The following is a 14,586-nucleotide window of genomic DNA, read 5'->3' on the forward strand; positions in this document are numbered from 1 at the left end:
AAGAACAAAAATACAACATTTAAACCTTGAGAGAACCAGAGTTTATTCTCATAAATTATATCTATATAATTACATATTGAACCGTGATATAGATTATAAAATGAAATTATAAATAAATAAATTATATATATAACGGTTCAAAGGTGTTTAGTGACAGGATGAAACGTATTTTTCATTCTGAGAAACTTTACTGTCAGGCTCTCAAAAATCATCCATAAAGGAAAAATAAAAACAACAACAAATTAAATTCACATCTAAAATACAGAGAAATACATCAAATATACAATATCACAAAACAGAAGTATGGCTGCATGAGGTCTTTAGCATCAGGATCTCTGATTATTATCAGTAGATATTATTTATAACTTAACAAAAGCCAAAGTCTCAAACCACGTTCTCACAGCTGATGATGAAATGAAGAGACTTTTCTCCTGTGATCATTAGATAAAGAGATAAAAGCAGATTATCAGAAATTCTTTCTTTGCAGACTTCAGTCTGAGATGGATTAAAAGATCAATTTAAAAATATGTTTTCCATTTATGTGAGAGAGAATTAAAGCACCAGAGACGAGAAGCTGTGAAATAAAATGCAGAAGAAGAGTTCTGCTGCCAGATGTTCACCTGCCTCAGCAGCAGCTGCATGAAGTGCTTTAATAGCATCACTTCTCCGCCTGGATTAGCACTTCAAACACCCGCCGCCGCGGGCTAACTGCGAACCCAGAGAGATCAGCACCTCGCTGAGCTGCAAACCGGTGAATTTGCATATGCAAAATCAGACTGTGGTGAAAGAGATTAGCAGCTTTAAACCTCCACAACACATTGTGAACAGAATCCTATGGTTAGCTTACCTGGTAGGTGCACTGGTTAATGACCCGGGTGTGAGAGCAGCCTGTGTTTACAGCTCAGTCAGCTCCAGTCAGGCTGGATCAGGGCCACAAAAGTTGAGCCGGTGGAGCTCGTGGTGTTATTCTTATCTGTGAAGCTCTGCTGGAATCTGAATGTTCCTGGACCTTTCTGGGTCCAGTTGGACCAGACTGATGCACATTTTGGGCCTCAGAATGAGACTTTTCTCTGAATTTCTGATCACTGTCTTTTGTTGACTTTATCTTTCCATTTTGTTCTGAATATTTTGACTGTTATGATGAATCTAAACCAAGTCTGGGTACTGCTGGAAATTTAAAATGAATGTTTTTTGTATCTGAGGAGCTTCTCTGTTTTTTCTGACGTCATCAAACCCCTGTGTCAGCGAAAGAGTATCTAAGCTTCGATACCGGGAGCTAACTACTAACCCTGTTATAGATAACACTTTTATTGCAAATGAACGTGTCTTAAAAAGTATCTGCTTTCACTTCTGAGACGTGTACATGTAATGTATGTGTATGTAATGATAAATACATAGTTACTGTATTGATCCCAGAGGGAAACAGTTTAGCAGTTAGCTGTAAGTTAGCAGTTAGCTGTGAGTTAGCAGTTAGCTGTAAGTTAGCAGTTTGCTGTAAGTTAGCAGTTAGCTGTAAGTTAGCAGTTAGCTGTAAGCTAGCAGTTAGCTGTAAGTTAGCAGTTAGCTGTAAGTTAGCAGTTTGCTGTAAGTTAGCAGTTAGCTGTAAGTTAGCTGTGAGTTAGCAGTTAGCTGTAAGTTAGCAGTTAGCTGTGAGTTAGGGTTAGGGTTAGCTGTTTGGCTCCAGTTCATCGTCGTCGTTGTTTACTGTAATTCTGCACGTGGGGATTGTTGACCGTCAGAAAAACAGAACTCTGATACCCAACAACTCGAAAGTTAAAGAGGTCCGACACCATGTGACTATCAGCTGCCACCCACCCCCCCTCTGTTTTCTGTTCCCTCCCCCAGGAGAGATGGCATTATAGCAGCAGAGCGTTGGTATAATGATCTGAAGTGACATCATCACTGCTCCGTTCAGGAATCATCCGACATCTTTGCTCCCCCCATCACCCCTTCCCCCCACAGGAAATGTTCCCTTTGATTTATCTGACTGATTTCCTGTTGTGTTCTTGTTTTGGGCCTCATGCTGTTGTTGTTGTTTGCCTGCTGTCGTGTGTTTGTGGCTATGGGCGGTAAAACAGAACAAACATCCTGTTTTACTGAAGATGACGCTTCACTGCAGCAACACACATCATCACACGACTCAGAGATAAAGACACCGATCAGCCACAATGTTACAACCACAAGCCGAGTTTTTGTTATAGTTTCAGATTCAAACTTAGAAGATGTCAGAAAGCGTCCTTCTGTTCTCTGCTAGCTTCCTTCTGTTCTCTGCTAGCTGCCCTCTGTTCTCTGCTAGCGTCCTTCTGTTCTCTGCTAGCTTCCTTCTGTTCTCTGCTAGCTTCCTTCTGTTCTCTGCTAGCTTCCTTCTGCTCTCTGCTAGCTTCCTTCTGTTCTCCGTTAACTTCCTTCTGTTCTCTGCTAGCTTCCTTCTGTTCTCTGCTAGCTTCCTTCCTTCTGTTCTCTGCTAGCTTCCTTCTGTTCTCTGCTAGCTTCCTTCTGTTCTCTGCTAGCTTCCTTCCGTTCTCTGCTAGCTTCCTTCCGTCCTCTGCTAGCTTCCTTCTGTTCTCTGCTAGCTTCCTTCTGTTCTCTGCTAGCTTCCTTCTGTTCTCTGCTAGCTTCCTTCTGTTCTCTACTAGCTTCCTTCTGTTCTCTGCTAGCTTCCTTCTGTTCTCTGTTAGCTTCCTTCTGTTCTCTGCTAGCTTCCTTCTGTTTTCTGCTAGCTAGCTAATTAAAGACTCGTGTCCTCGTGTTTTTCTCTCTGAGCTCCAGCTTCTTTTCTCAGCTGTTTCCCGGCGTCTTTTTTTAGCTTCCAGTTTCTGAACTTTTCAGCTCTTGTTTCTGTCAGCAGAGCTCAGACAGACTCTGGAGGATCTTTGTCTCCCTGAACCTTGAAATAATCCTGGAACCAGACTCCCTGTAACAGCAGCCTGATCATATTCTGCATATCTCTGCTTGTTGGTGTTGGATCAGACTCATCCGCTGAGGATATGAAGGGAAAAATATGATGAACAAATAGTTCACTGACAGATAATGTGAAGCAAAATGGAGTCATTTTGATGATGTAGCAGAGGTTAAAGTAGCTTGTTGTTTCAGAAAAGCAACGTGTTGCTGCTTCTTTACCTTTTCATGGACCTTTAAAGAAACGCTTTTCATCGAAGCTAATCATGTGCATCTGGAAGGAATCGTGTTGGATTCATGTTTGTTTTTAGACTTTTTACCAAAGATCGCCTCAGAGTTGTTTCACTCGGTGAAGAGAATGAATGGGATCATTCCTTCAGATCAGAGTTTTGGGTGTAAAATATGTTCTCTATTTGCTGATTGCTACGGTTCTCATTCAGCTGATGATTTGGTCATAATAATTGTGGCCGGGTCAGGGCTGTTATGGAGTATTCAATGGAAGAAGATGGCCTCGAATGGATAAATCTTTCTTTTACAGGACCAACATCCTGTATTAGAAAGTGAAAGGAGGGAATGTTCTGCCAAGAAGGTGGAGCGCTCCCTCTGGGTCGGGATGAGTCTCTGCCTCAGCCTCCTGGTCGCCTCCTTTTGGAGGTTTTTCAGACACATCCAACTGGGAGGCCGGGGCAGAACCAGAACTCTCCAGAGGGATTATATCCCATCTGGCCTGGGATCCCCCCGGAGGAGCTGGGCAGAGGGTTTCCCTCCTGGACCTGTTGGTTCTGAGACCAGGAAAAGGATGGTTTGGGGGGTTAGAGGAACACCAGGACAGGGTTACCTGCATGAAGAGATGTTTCATTTTGCTGTGAGAGACATTTTCATGCTGGGAAACCTCTGGTCCTGATGTGACCGACTGAAATAGCACCACAGCCCCCCATGATGGCACAGGACAGGCCAACAGAAACTGTTGCCGGCAGGTTTCAGAGCTGCTTCAGGATCGTCAGGAGGCAGCAGGTTGTTATGTTGTGGCTGATCAGCATGTAGCCTCACACAGGGAGCAGGAACAGACGGTTCTGTGAGCTGCTGCTGTGCAGAGCAGATGGAAAACACTCAGTCCACTGAACAGCCAAGGTTCAGGGTTACCAAAGGTGTTCAATTCACTGAAAACAAACTGCGACATTTCTGCTGGAGTCCATTCCATAAATAAAACCTGAACTCAACATGTTTCCTGTTCAGCTTCATTTAATCTGGTAACAAACATCATTTTTACACCTCAGACCTGCAGCATCCCATAAAGTCAGTGAACCTTTTCCCACTTTGTTTCCTTCTGCCAACACTTAAAGCCGTTCTGACTCTGAGGAAACCAGGTGATGCAGAGTTCCAGCTGTTATTTTGTCCCATTCCTCCTTAAACAGGTCTTAAGGTGTGCAGCAGGGCGGGGGGGTGGTTGTTTCTCTGCTGGGGACAGGTCAGGACTGCAGGCAGCCAGTCCAGCACCCGTACCTCTTCTTCCTCAGCCAGGCCTTTGGACTGTGGCAGAATGTGGTTTTCCATGGTCTGCTTGAACAATGCTGGGACGTCCCAGGAAAAGATGTGGCCTTGAAGGCAGCATATGTTGCTGTAAAATCTCAGTGAACTTTTCTGCATTAATGCTGCCGTCACAGAAGTGGAAATGAGCTTTGCCCCCTGATCCAACCCCATACCATCACAGAGCCTGGCTGCAGGGACTGGTTGCTGACAGCAGGCTGGATGCTGCTTTTGCTCTTTGCTCCATTTCTTCCAACAAAGATGTGGAATACTGATGGGTCTGACCACAGCACACGTTTCCACCGTGTGACGGTCCATCCCAGACGCCTCCGAGCCCAGAGAAGTGGACGAGGTTAACATCAGGCTTCTTTCCTGCACAGTAAAGCTTGTGAATGGAACTCTGTATTGTGGTGCTGGACAAAGGTTTCCACAGTAATCCCTTGTCCATGTGCTTCTATCAGCTGCTGATGAATGACGGTTCTGGATGCAGCGTCTGAGGGGTCAGAGGTCACGGGGTCCAGCTTAGGCTTGCTCCCTCGTCCTTTACACTGAAACTCCTCCAGATTCCCTGAATGCTTTAATGATATTCTGCTCTGTAGAGGCAGAAATATGCAGATCCCTTCCAGTCTTTCTCTGAGGAACATTGTTTTAACACAAACTGGAGCTCCTCTGAACATCTTTGCTGCTCAGACTGTCATGGAGGCTGATTTAGGACCAGATCAGGGTCACTTTTGGTCTTTTTCTCAGTAAACTGCGACTCCCACCTTTTGGAATATGTTGCAGGTCTGAAATATAAAAATTTATGAATTTTAACAAATTAAATGAAGCTGATGAGAAATATCTTGAGTTTATAGAAATAAAAGTAAATGTAAGAATAACTAACTTTTAAGCTTTTTATTTTCTTTTTCTTATTTTAGCTCCATAACATATAATATATTTAATAAAACTTCTGTTCGTACGTTAAGTTAAATAAAGTTAAATTTCTTAATATCCTGTCATAGTTTCATACTGTAATAACAGTTAATAACAGGTAATAACGGGTAATAACGGGTAATAACAGGTAATAACAGGTAATAACAGTTAATAACAGGTAATAACAGGTAATAACAGCCCCTCAGTAACCTGAACCTGACGTGTGCGCTGCTTCCTGTTGCTGCTCCACGCCACGCGTCACGTGACAGATTGTGGCGCCCTGCAGCTGTGTGTCTGTGGTGTCTCTGCTGCTCTTAATGCCTGTGTGCACCTATCGTATCGTTTATTTTAGGATAGGAAAAGTGGTAGAGCAGAGCCCGAGTCCAAAAGCTCTTTTAGGTCCATCACCTCCAGCTGCGACCTCAAACGCCGTTTGGCCCCCGGAGACGCCACGGTAAGGAGAAGAAGACCACCGCCACCGTGTCTCTGTCCGTCTCACATCTTGGTGTTTTTGGTTGTTTCATCACAGCTTTTCTTTGTCTCCATCCCATCCATAACCTCCATCCACTCCACCCCCTCCATCACCTCCATCCCCTCCACCCCCTCCATCACCTCCACCCCCTCCATCACCTCCACCCCATCCATAACCTCCACCCCCTCCATCCACTCCATCCCATCCATCCCCTCCACCCCCTCCATCACCTCCACCCCATCCATAACCTCCACCCCCTCCATCACCTCCATCCACTCCACCCCCTCCATCACCTCCATCCACTCATCACCTCCATCACCTCCATCCACTCATCACCTCCATAACCTCCACCCCCTCCATCACCTCCATCCACTCCATCCCATCCATCCCCTCCACCCCCTCCATCACCTCCACCCCATCCATAACCTCCACCCCCTCCATCACCTCCATCCACTCCACCCCCTCCATCACCTCCATCCACTCATCACCTCCATCACCTCCATCCACTCATCACCTCCATAACCTCCATCCCATCCATCACCTCCATCACCTCCACCCCCTCCATCACCTCCATCCACCCCACCCCCTCCATAACCTCCACCCCCTCCATCACCTCCATCACTAACGACAGACAGACAGACAGAAGGATGCAGGTCAGGGTTCAGCCTTTAGTTTCACGTCGTATTCTTGCAAAGGAGAAGCGAGGAGGGTCAGCCTGTGTGGTTTCTCGTGTCGTCTGTCCTCTTCCTCCCTGTTTGTTTCCTCTTCCTCTCTTTTCCATCCCTCCTTCCCCTCAGTTTTATCCTCCTCTGACCGCCAGCTTTGTCCTCGCAGGTCGGCCGGCAGATAACTCTCCTCCTTGGGTCTTTCTGGACCAAACCTTCTTCCCACAGGACTCAGTCCGAGGCCATAACTCCGTCCAGCCGCCTGCTTTGGGCCTCCTTTCTAACTGCTTGTGAAGCCTTTTCAAATGTACTCGGATAGTATTTTATGTCCCTTTTAAATCTGCTGTTTGTTCATTTTGCATCCCTCCTTTCCAAATATTCTGTTGGGTTTTTTAATGTGAAGGGATTCAGAGTTTCAGTGTTCAGCTGATTAATGTACCTGAAGAAGGAGCAGACTCCGACTCATTCCTCTCTGTGACCATCTCTTTATTTTCTATGAGTGTTTTTCTCTCTCAGTGGATTTGAATGGTGTCCAGACACACACTGCCTCTGTCCTCCTCTGCAAGCCGACTGTAGAACCCACCAACACCACCTCTGACTGAAAGCAGCCTCATTAGCAGCGGTGGATGGTTGTTTTTTTTTTACGTGAGATTAAGAGTTAACCCCTTTAAGCCCCGCCCCCTGAATAAAGCAGGCTGAAAGTCCCACATTAACATCAGATAACAGACATGTTTTATCTGAATTATCCCTGAATTAAAGTGTCTTCATGTTCAAAATGTTCCAGTAAACTGATGAATGGAATAAAACGCTGTGTCAGGGACGCCGTTAGCTCACAGCTAACAGGAAGTGTTTGGCCCTTAGCTCATGCAGCTAACAGAAAGTGTTTGGCCGTTAGCTCATGCAGCTAACAGAAAGTGTTTGGCCGTTAGCTCATGCAGCTAACAGGAAGTGTTTGGCCCTTAGCTCATGCAGCTAACAGGAAGCGTTTGGCCCTTAGCTCATGCAGCTAACAGGAAGTGTTTGGCCGTTAGCTCATGCAGCTAACAGGAAGTGTTTGGCCGTTAGCTCACAGCTAACAGGAAGTGTTTGGCCCTTAGCTCATGCAGCTAACAGAAAGTGTTTGGCCGTTAGCTCATGCAGCTAACAGGAAGTGTTTGGCCCTTAGCTCATGCAGCTAACAGGAAGCGTTTGGCCCTTAGCTCATGCAGCTAACAGGAAGTGTTTGGCCGTTAGCTCATGCAGCTAACAGGAAGTGTTTGGCCGTTAGCTCACAGCTAACAGGAAGTGTTTGGCCGTTAGCTCATGCAGCTAACAGGAAGTGGTTGGCCGTTAGCTCATGCAGCTAACAGGAAGTGTTCGGCCGTTAGCTCATGCAGCTAACAGGAAGTGTTCGGCCGTTAGCTCATGCAGCTAACAGGAAGTGTTCGGCCGTTAGCTCATGCAGCTAACAGGAAGTGTTCGGCCGTTAGCTTATGCAGCTAACAGACACTTTGATGAGCCTGTTGGCTGTCGAGGAGACAGATGTGACAGATGTTGAGCCCACTGAGCTGCTGTTTCTCTTCCTAACTGATGATTTCTGGACTCTGAGAACAGATGAAACTGACAGATATGAACACCAGTTCTTGGCCACTCAGACATGGAAGAATCAGGATCTGATAAAAGACATTTCACTGATTCTTCCTGACGTTCATTTCACTGATTTTCTGTTTTTATGTGGATAAAATCAGTGATTTAAATCAGCTGATTAAATTTACTACCTTCATAAACTTTGGGTCAGACTCAGTATTTTTCACTTTAAACATTTTTTATCTGCAGCCTGTTGGAACCTGGATGTTAAAATGTGAACTTTTCTTTATAAAAACACCTTTTCAAAAAATGTTTAAATTTTTCACGTAATTCCTGAAGCGACACATTCGGCGTCCCGCAGTCGACGGTTGAGCATCGCACGTTGTGTTTATGAGGCTCACGAACGCTTCCTCCACCGCTGCTAATGACCGTTTCAAAGAAAAACTGAAATTTAGGACAAAATCAGACTGAACTCAGCTCCTGTTTGATTAACGTTTGTCTCATTTGTTTTCTGCCTCTGTGTTTTTGTCCCTCCGCCTGCAGCCGTACCCGACTGACATCACCGGCCAGCTCAACCTATCAGATCCCTCCGTCAGCACCGTGGTCTGAGAGGGCGCCAGAGAGGGCGAGCCAGCGAAAGAGCTGCTGCTGAGCCGAACACACACACACACACACACACACACACACACCTTCCTAACACACACACACACACACACACACACACACACACACACACACACACACACACCTTCCTAACACACACACACACACACACACACACACACACACACACACACACACACACACCTTCCTAACACACACACACACACACACACACACACACACACACCTTCCTCACACACACACACCTTCCTCACACACACACACACACACACACACACACACACACACACACAGACACACACACACTCACACACACACACACACACAGAGACACACACACACACACACACACACAGAGACACACACACACACACACACACACCTTCCTAATACACACACACATACACACACACACCTTCCTCACACACACACACACACACACACACACACACAGAGACACACACACACACACACACACACAGAGACACACACACACACACACACACACCTTCCTAATACACACACACATACACACACACACCTTCCTCACACACACACACACACACACACACACACACACACACCTTCCTCACACACACACACCTTCCTCACACACACACACACACACACACACACACACAGACACACACACACACCTTCCTCACACACACACACACACACACACACACACACACACCTTCCTCACACACACACACACACACACACACACACACACACACCTTCCTCACACACACACACCTTCCTCACACACACACACACACACACACACACACACACACACACCTTCCTAACACACACACATTACTCACAGATGGACGAAGAAGAAGCATCAGGTCACGCTGAGCCAACATACACAGCTAGTCTTTCTATCCCTGTGAGGACTTCAGACCTCATCCTGGTTCTCAGTTTGAATCAACTCAGACCCATAAAAGGCTAATCCAACTGCCCCATAAAGCCGCCTTGCTCTGCCGCCAGCCTCCAGCAACCAGAGGGTTTTTATAAGTTGTTCTGCTTTCTGTTCGCGATGCCTCGTCAAACACGCTGTCCAAACCCCGTTAAACTGGTTTATTTTGGTTTTAACAGCCGATGGAAAAGTCCAACACAGCTGTTTCCTTTAAATATGAACCGTTGATCACCTGTCAGTCAGGATTCTGTCGACCTGAACCTGTCATTGAGGTTTCCTGTGACCGGGTATCGCTTCATTAGTTCAGACTGGGAACCGGCCCGTTGGTTACCTGTAGATTGGTCACCTGTAGATTGGTTACCTGTTGACTGGTTACCTGTAGATTGGTCACCTGTTACCTGTAGATTGGTTACCTGTTGACTGGTTACCTGTATATTGGTTACCTGTAGATTGGTCACCTGTTACCTGTAGACTGGTTACCTGTTGACTGGTCACCTGTTACCTGTAGACTGGTTACCTGTTGACTGGTTACCTGTAGATTGGTTACCTGTAGATTGGTTACCTGTAGATTGGTCACCTGTTACCTGTAGATTGGTTACCTGTAGATTGGTTACCTGTAGATTGGTCACCTGTTACCTGTAGATTGGTTACCTGTTGACTGGTTACCTGTAGATTGGTTACCTGTCGACTTGTTACCTGTAGATTGGTCACCTGTTACCTGTATATTGGTTACCTGTAGATTGGTCACCTGTTACCTGTAGACTGGTTACCTGTAGACTGGTTACCTGTTGACTGGTCACCTGTTACCTGTAGACTGGTTACCTGTTGACTGGTTACCTGTAGATTGGTCACCTGTTACCTGTAGATTGGTTACCTGTAGATTGGTTACCTGTTGACTGGTTACCTGTAGACTGGTTACCTGTAGATTGGTCACCTGTTACCTGTTGACTGGTTACCTGTAGATTGGTTACCTGTAGATTGGTTACCTGTTACCTGTAGATTGGTTACCTGTTACCTGTAGACTGGTTACCTGTTGACTGGTCACCTGTAGACTGGTTACCTGTTGACTGGTTACCTGTAGATTGGTTACCTGTAGATTGGTCACCTGTTACCTGTAGATTGGTCACCTGTTACCTGTAGATTGGTTACCTGTTACCTGTAGACTGGTTACCTGTAGATTGGTCACCTGTTACCTGTAGATTGGGAAGATGTCAAACAGGAATCGACAGATCAGAAGTCGGATTTCCGGGTTTAGCTTCTCGGACAGGAAGTTGGTTTCTTTGCCGTGAAATGCAGCTGAAAGCTTTGCAAAAATATCTATTTTAAATTAATAGTTATATATAAAGTTATATAATATATGTACATTATATTTTCAAATAGTAACTTTGACTTAACCCAATAAAGTAAATGAACCCAATATTTCAATAAAAGAAAAGTTCAGATTTGTTATCAAAAGACTTATTTTCTTCACTATTTTCCCACTGAAACAAAAACATTTCTCCCAAATTTCTGAATCTAGTTTTGACGGAATCAGTTTTTCCTAAAATGTAAAATCATTCATCAACTCTCTGGTCATGAACTTCTCCTTAAAGTCCCAGCAGCGCCCCCTGCTGTCCGCAGTAAAGTCAAACAAATGCAGGATATCTAAACCTACTGCTGTTGTTTTGTATTTGATAAGAATGTCTTTTTTATTTCACAGCAGTTTGACTTTCCTCACATCCGTTAGAGTGAAAGTGGGTAAAAAGGAACTTATATATCTTCAGTCTAGTTATAATTATATGTTGAAAGAAATTGAAGGAAAGTAAAAACTGAGCTGAATTTGAGCCAACTGAAATATCAAAGATATTATTTTATTGAAACAAAGACAAATTACGATAAATGTCATTTTTTAAAGCACCAGCCAATGCTTCCTGACCCCAGAAGCTCCACCCACTGTCCCCGACAGCCTCAATGCATGCTGGGAGACGTAGTACTGCCCGCCCCCTCCACTGTCCCGCCTGATGATGTCAGTCTCTGTCTACCTCCACTGCTCATTAACTGATGTCCTGTGGAAACCTGCTAACTCTTTCCTTGAAGTTTGCAGGTTTTCATGCTGCCATAAACACTGATAATCACACAAATTATGAAAAAACGACCGTTTTAGTGTGTCTGCAAACATAATTATGTTTTAAAAAAACAGCCCAACATTATGTTTAAAGTCTCCTTCTGCTAAAACCAAGGTTTTTAATCATGTCCACAAGATGTTTTTTATGTTACAAGATAAATCATCCATCAGCCCTGTTACTGAGGAAATATGAAGCTAGCAATCTAAAAAGTTAGCTCAGGCCAGGAGGAGAAAACAGCACAAACAAGGAGCTGTAGCACTCGACGAGCTGTTGGAGGCAGCAAAATGTTTGCTAGCTCTCAGCTGAACAGGAGCTAACTGTGGAAGTCTTGGATGGGATGTGAGCCAACTGCACCATTTTAGCAGTACTCCAGGATGATGTGGGACACGTTTTTGGAGTTGCTAAAACGCCAAACGACTCACCATCTTCTTACGGTCATGTATATTAAGACTCTGTGCATGTTGATTCAAACGTTTGTCTCCTGCAATTGGATTTGTTGGTGCTCACCATGGAGTATTTGCATAAATGCGATTTAACTGGCTAACGCTCACAACTTTTCTTAACTTTCCACCACAAGCAACGCTAGCAAAGCGAAGCAATGGACCCACAATTCAGTTTGGCAACGCATGACGTCCCCTTATTCAAAATTAATGAGACGCATTAACGTCCGGGGAAGTTCGCTCCGTGGAAGTTCGCTCGAGGCGTAGCAGCTTCTCGTTTCTGCTGTATGCCGCTAATCCACTGAGCTGGACTACTTCAGCGAGCTAGCAGCGCAGAGCTAGCAGCGCAGAGCTAGCAGCGCAGAGCTAACAGCGCAGAGCTAGCAGCGCAGAGCTAACAGCGCAGAGCTAGCCTGACCCCTGAAGCTAGCAGCACCTGGAATGTTGGAAGGGTTAGGCTTAGTGGACAGATCAGCATTAAGGTACTTCCACTTCCATCAGCTTCCCTGAAAATCACTGCAGTACAAAGAGGAAGGCTGATGTTTTTATTAATCTGTGGCTGAATTACACTCAAACTGGCCAGAGCTGGTCATTTCTTAGCAGAGACAGTGAAGGTGGTGGTTGGGCCACATCAGTATAACAAACAGCTGACTTTGAAAGAATTGTCCAGTTCAGTTTAAGGGTTTTGAGGCTTTCGAAGTAAATGCTGTCGTCATCTCTAACAGAACTACAGATACAGGAAAATGTATCATTTTTGAGCTTTTATAGTAAAATGGGAACCAGCAGGTTGCAGTAACCCTGGAAACCAAACTGATGAGCATCATTTAGTTCGTAGATCCAAAGTTGAATTCTTCAGTTTCTCGCTGTTAAAGAAACAAACGCAGCAGAAATCTGAACATTTTAAAATGGATAAGATTTCGTTTTGAGCAATAAAGTCTGTTTTATATTTAGTTTTTAACAGAATATCACTCCAATAAATATTACAGTTTTTAATTGCAAATAAATGAGTTCTGAAGAAATCAAATTCAGTGTAAATTCAGTAGATAAATGTATTAAACTGACATTCCAGTGCTAAACTTTATATTCATAATGTTTCAGTGGTTTTCTGACTGGTTCGTAAATGTGGTGTTAAAAAGATAAACGTCCCATGATGTGAATTAATATTCTTTGAACTGTTTTTTTTTTAAAAACACAATTAATTAAAGTTGTGTTTATTCTTTATTGAATTCCAAAATGTATTAAATGAAAAAGTACTTTTATGGTCATTCATAGTAACTATTAATGTTTTTTTCATGAACTCTAACAGGAAATAATACAAAAAGTTTTTTTCATTTCTTTGTGAGATATTTAATCCGAATGAAATTCTCTGGACTTTTGGGATATTTTATCTTTGTTTGGCCCTGAAAAAAAGGCACATTTATGACTGATTTATTGAAGCAGACGCTTCTGTTGCTGATGAAGCTCATTAAAGATGACTTAGTTGGTTTTAAACATCAGAATGACATCATGATGACCTCAGAATGACATCATGAAGTCTTATCTCACACTGTTTTCGTCTCTGGTTGCACAGATATTGATGCTGTTTGTGTTGAAGCTGTAATCTCCTGTCAACTGATCTGTGGTCAGTGTATCCTCACATATTTCTTTCTCGTAAAAGACTGAAACTGTAGAAGAAGCTTCGTTTTCCTCCCTCTGTGCAGCTCTCAGGACTCTTTGTGGACTCCTGGAGTTTGATCCAATTGTTTTTCTGGGGTTTTGTAGCATTTGAGCTTCTGTTTTCTAACTTTTACACGTTGCTGTAAAGGTCGGAGAAAATTCACTGTAATTAGAACACGATGTTCAGTTTTAGCACTTAAAACTCATGAAATCCAGTAAATGTTCTGTGTAACTGAGCTTAACCTGCGCACCTGTCGTACCTGTGTCAGCGCCTGGAGAATCTGCTTAGAACAGTTTACAGTAATAAATGAATATTTATTTGAATTTAAACCTCTCTGTCTTTTTACTCAACACATTTTCCATATTTAGCAGAAATATGCTGCAAAGTTCAGCCTAAAGTTAAAATCATTTACATTTGACTTATATTTAGATATTTTAATTGTTTCATCTAAACGTTCATATGTTTGACTTCGGCTGGGCGATATCGACGTTTTAAAAACTTTGTTTCCTTTCAGTTGCAACATGAAATCAGAATTATCTATTGTTTATTTTTACTTTTGGTTTCTTGCATATTTTTTTCACGTCATTTCATTCGCACGCCCTTCTTCGTTAACATGTTCTTCTTCGTTAGCATGTTCTTTTTCGTTAGCACGCCTTTCTTCATTAGCATGTTATTCTTCGTTAACATGCCTTTCTTCTTTAGCATGTTCTTTTTCGTTAGCATGTTCTTCTTCGTTAGCATGTTCTTCTTCGTTAGCATGTTCTTCTTCGTTAGCATGTTCTTTTTCGTTAGCAC

At 43.8% G+C, this 14,586-nt stretch overlaps 1 protein-coding gene across 1 annotated transcript in view; it reads left to right on the forward strand.

Moving 5' to 3' along the window:
* grin1b (glutamate receptor, ionotropic, N-methyl D-aspartate 1b) overlaps positions 1 to 14,106 on the forward strand; it is a 71,075-nt gene extending 56,969 nt beyond the window's left edge. Inside the window, exons 21-22 of the mRNA XM_072386840.1 lie at positions 5,690 to 5,791; positions 8,584 to 14,106. Coding sequence (XP_072242941.1) covers positions 5,690 to 5,791; positions 8,584 to 8,649 — 168 coding nt within the window. The 3' untranslated portion in view covers positions 8,650 to 14,106. The remainder of the gene's footprint in view (positions 1 to 5,689; positions 5,792 to 8,583) is intronic.
* Positions 14,107 to 14,586: the final 480 nt, after the last annotated feature.

The sequence above is a fragment of the Leuresthes tenuis genome, unplaced genomic scaffold, assembly GCF_036924035.1.
Source record: "Leuresthes tenuis unplaced genomic scaffold, fLeuTen1.0.hap1 SCAF_6, whole genome shotgun sequence".
NCBI classification, from domain to species: Eukaryota; Metazoa; Chordata; class Actinopteri; order Atheriniformes; family Atherinopsidae; genus Leuresthes; species Leuresthes tenuis.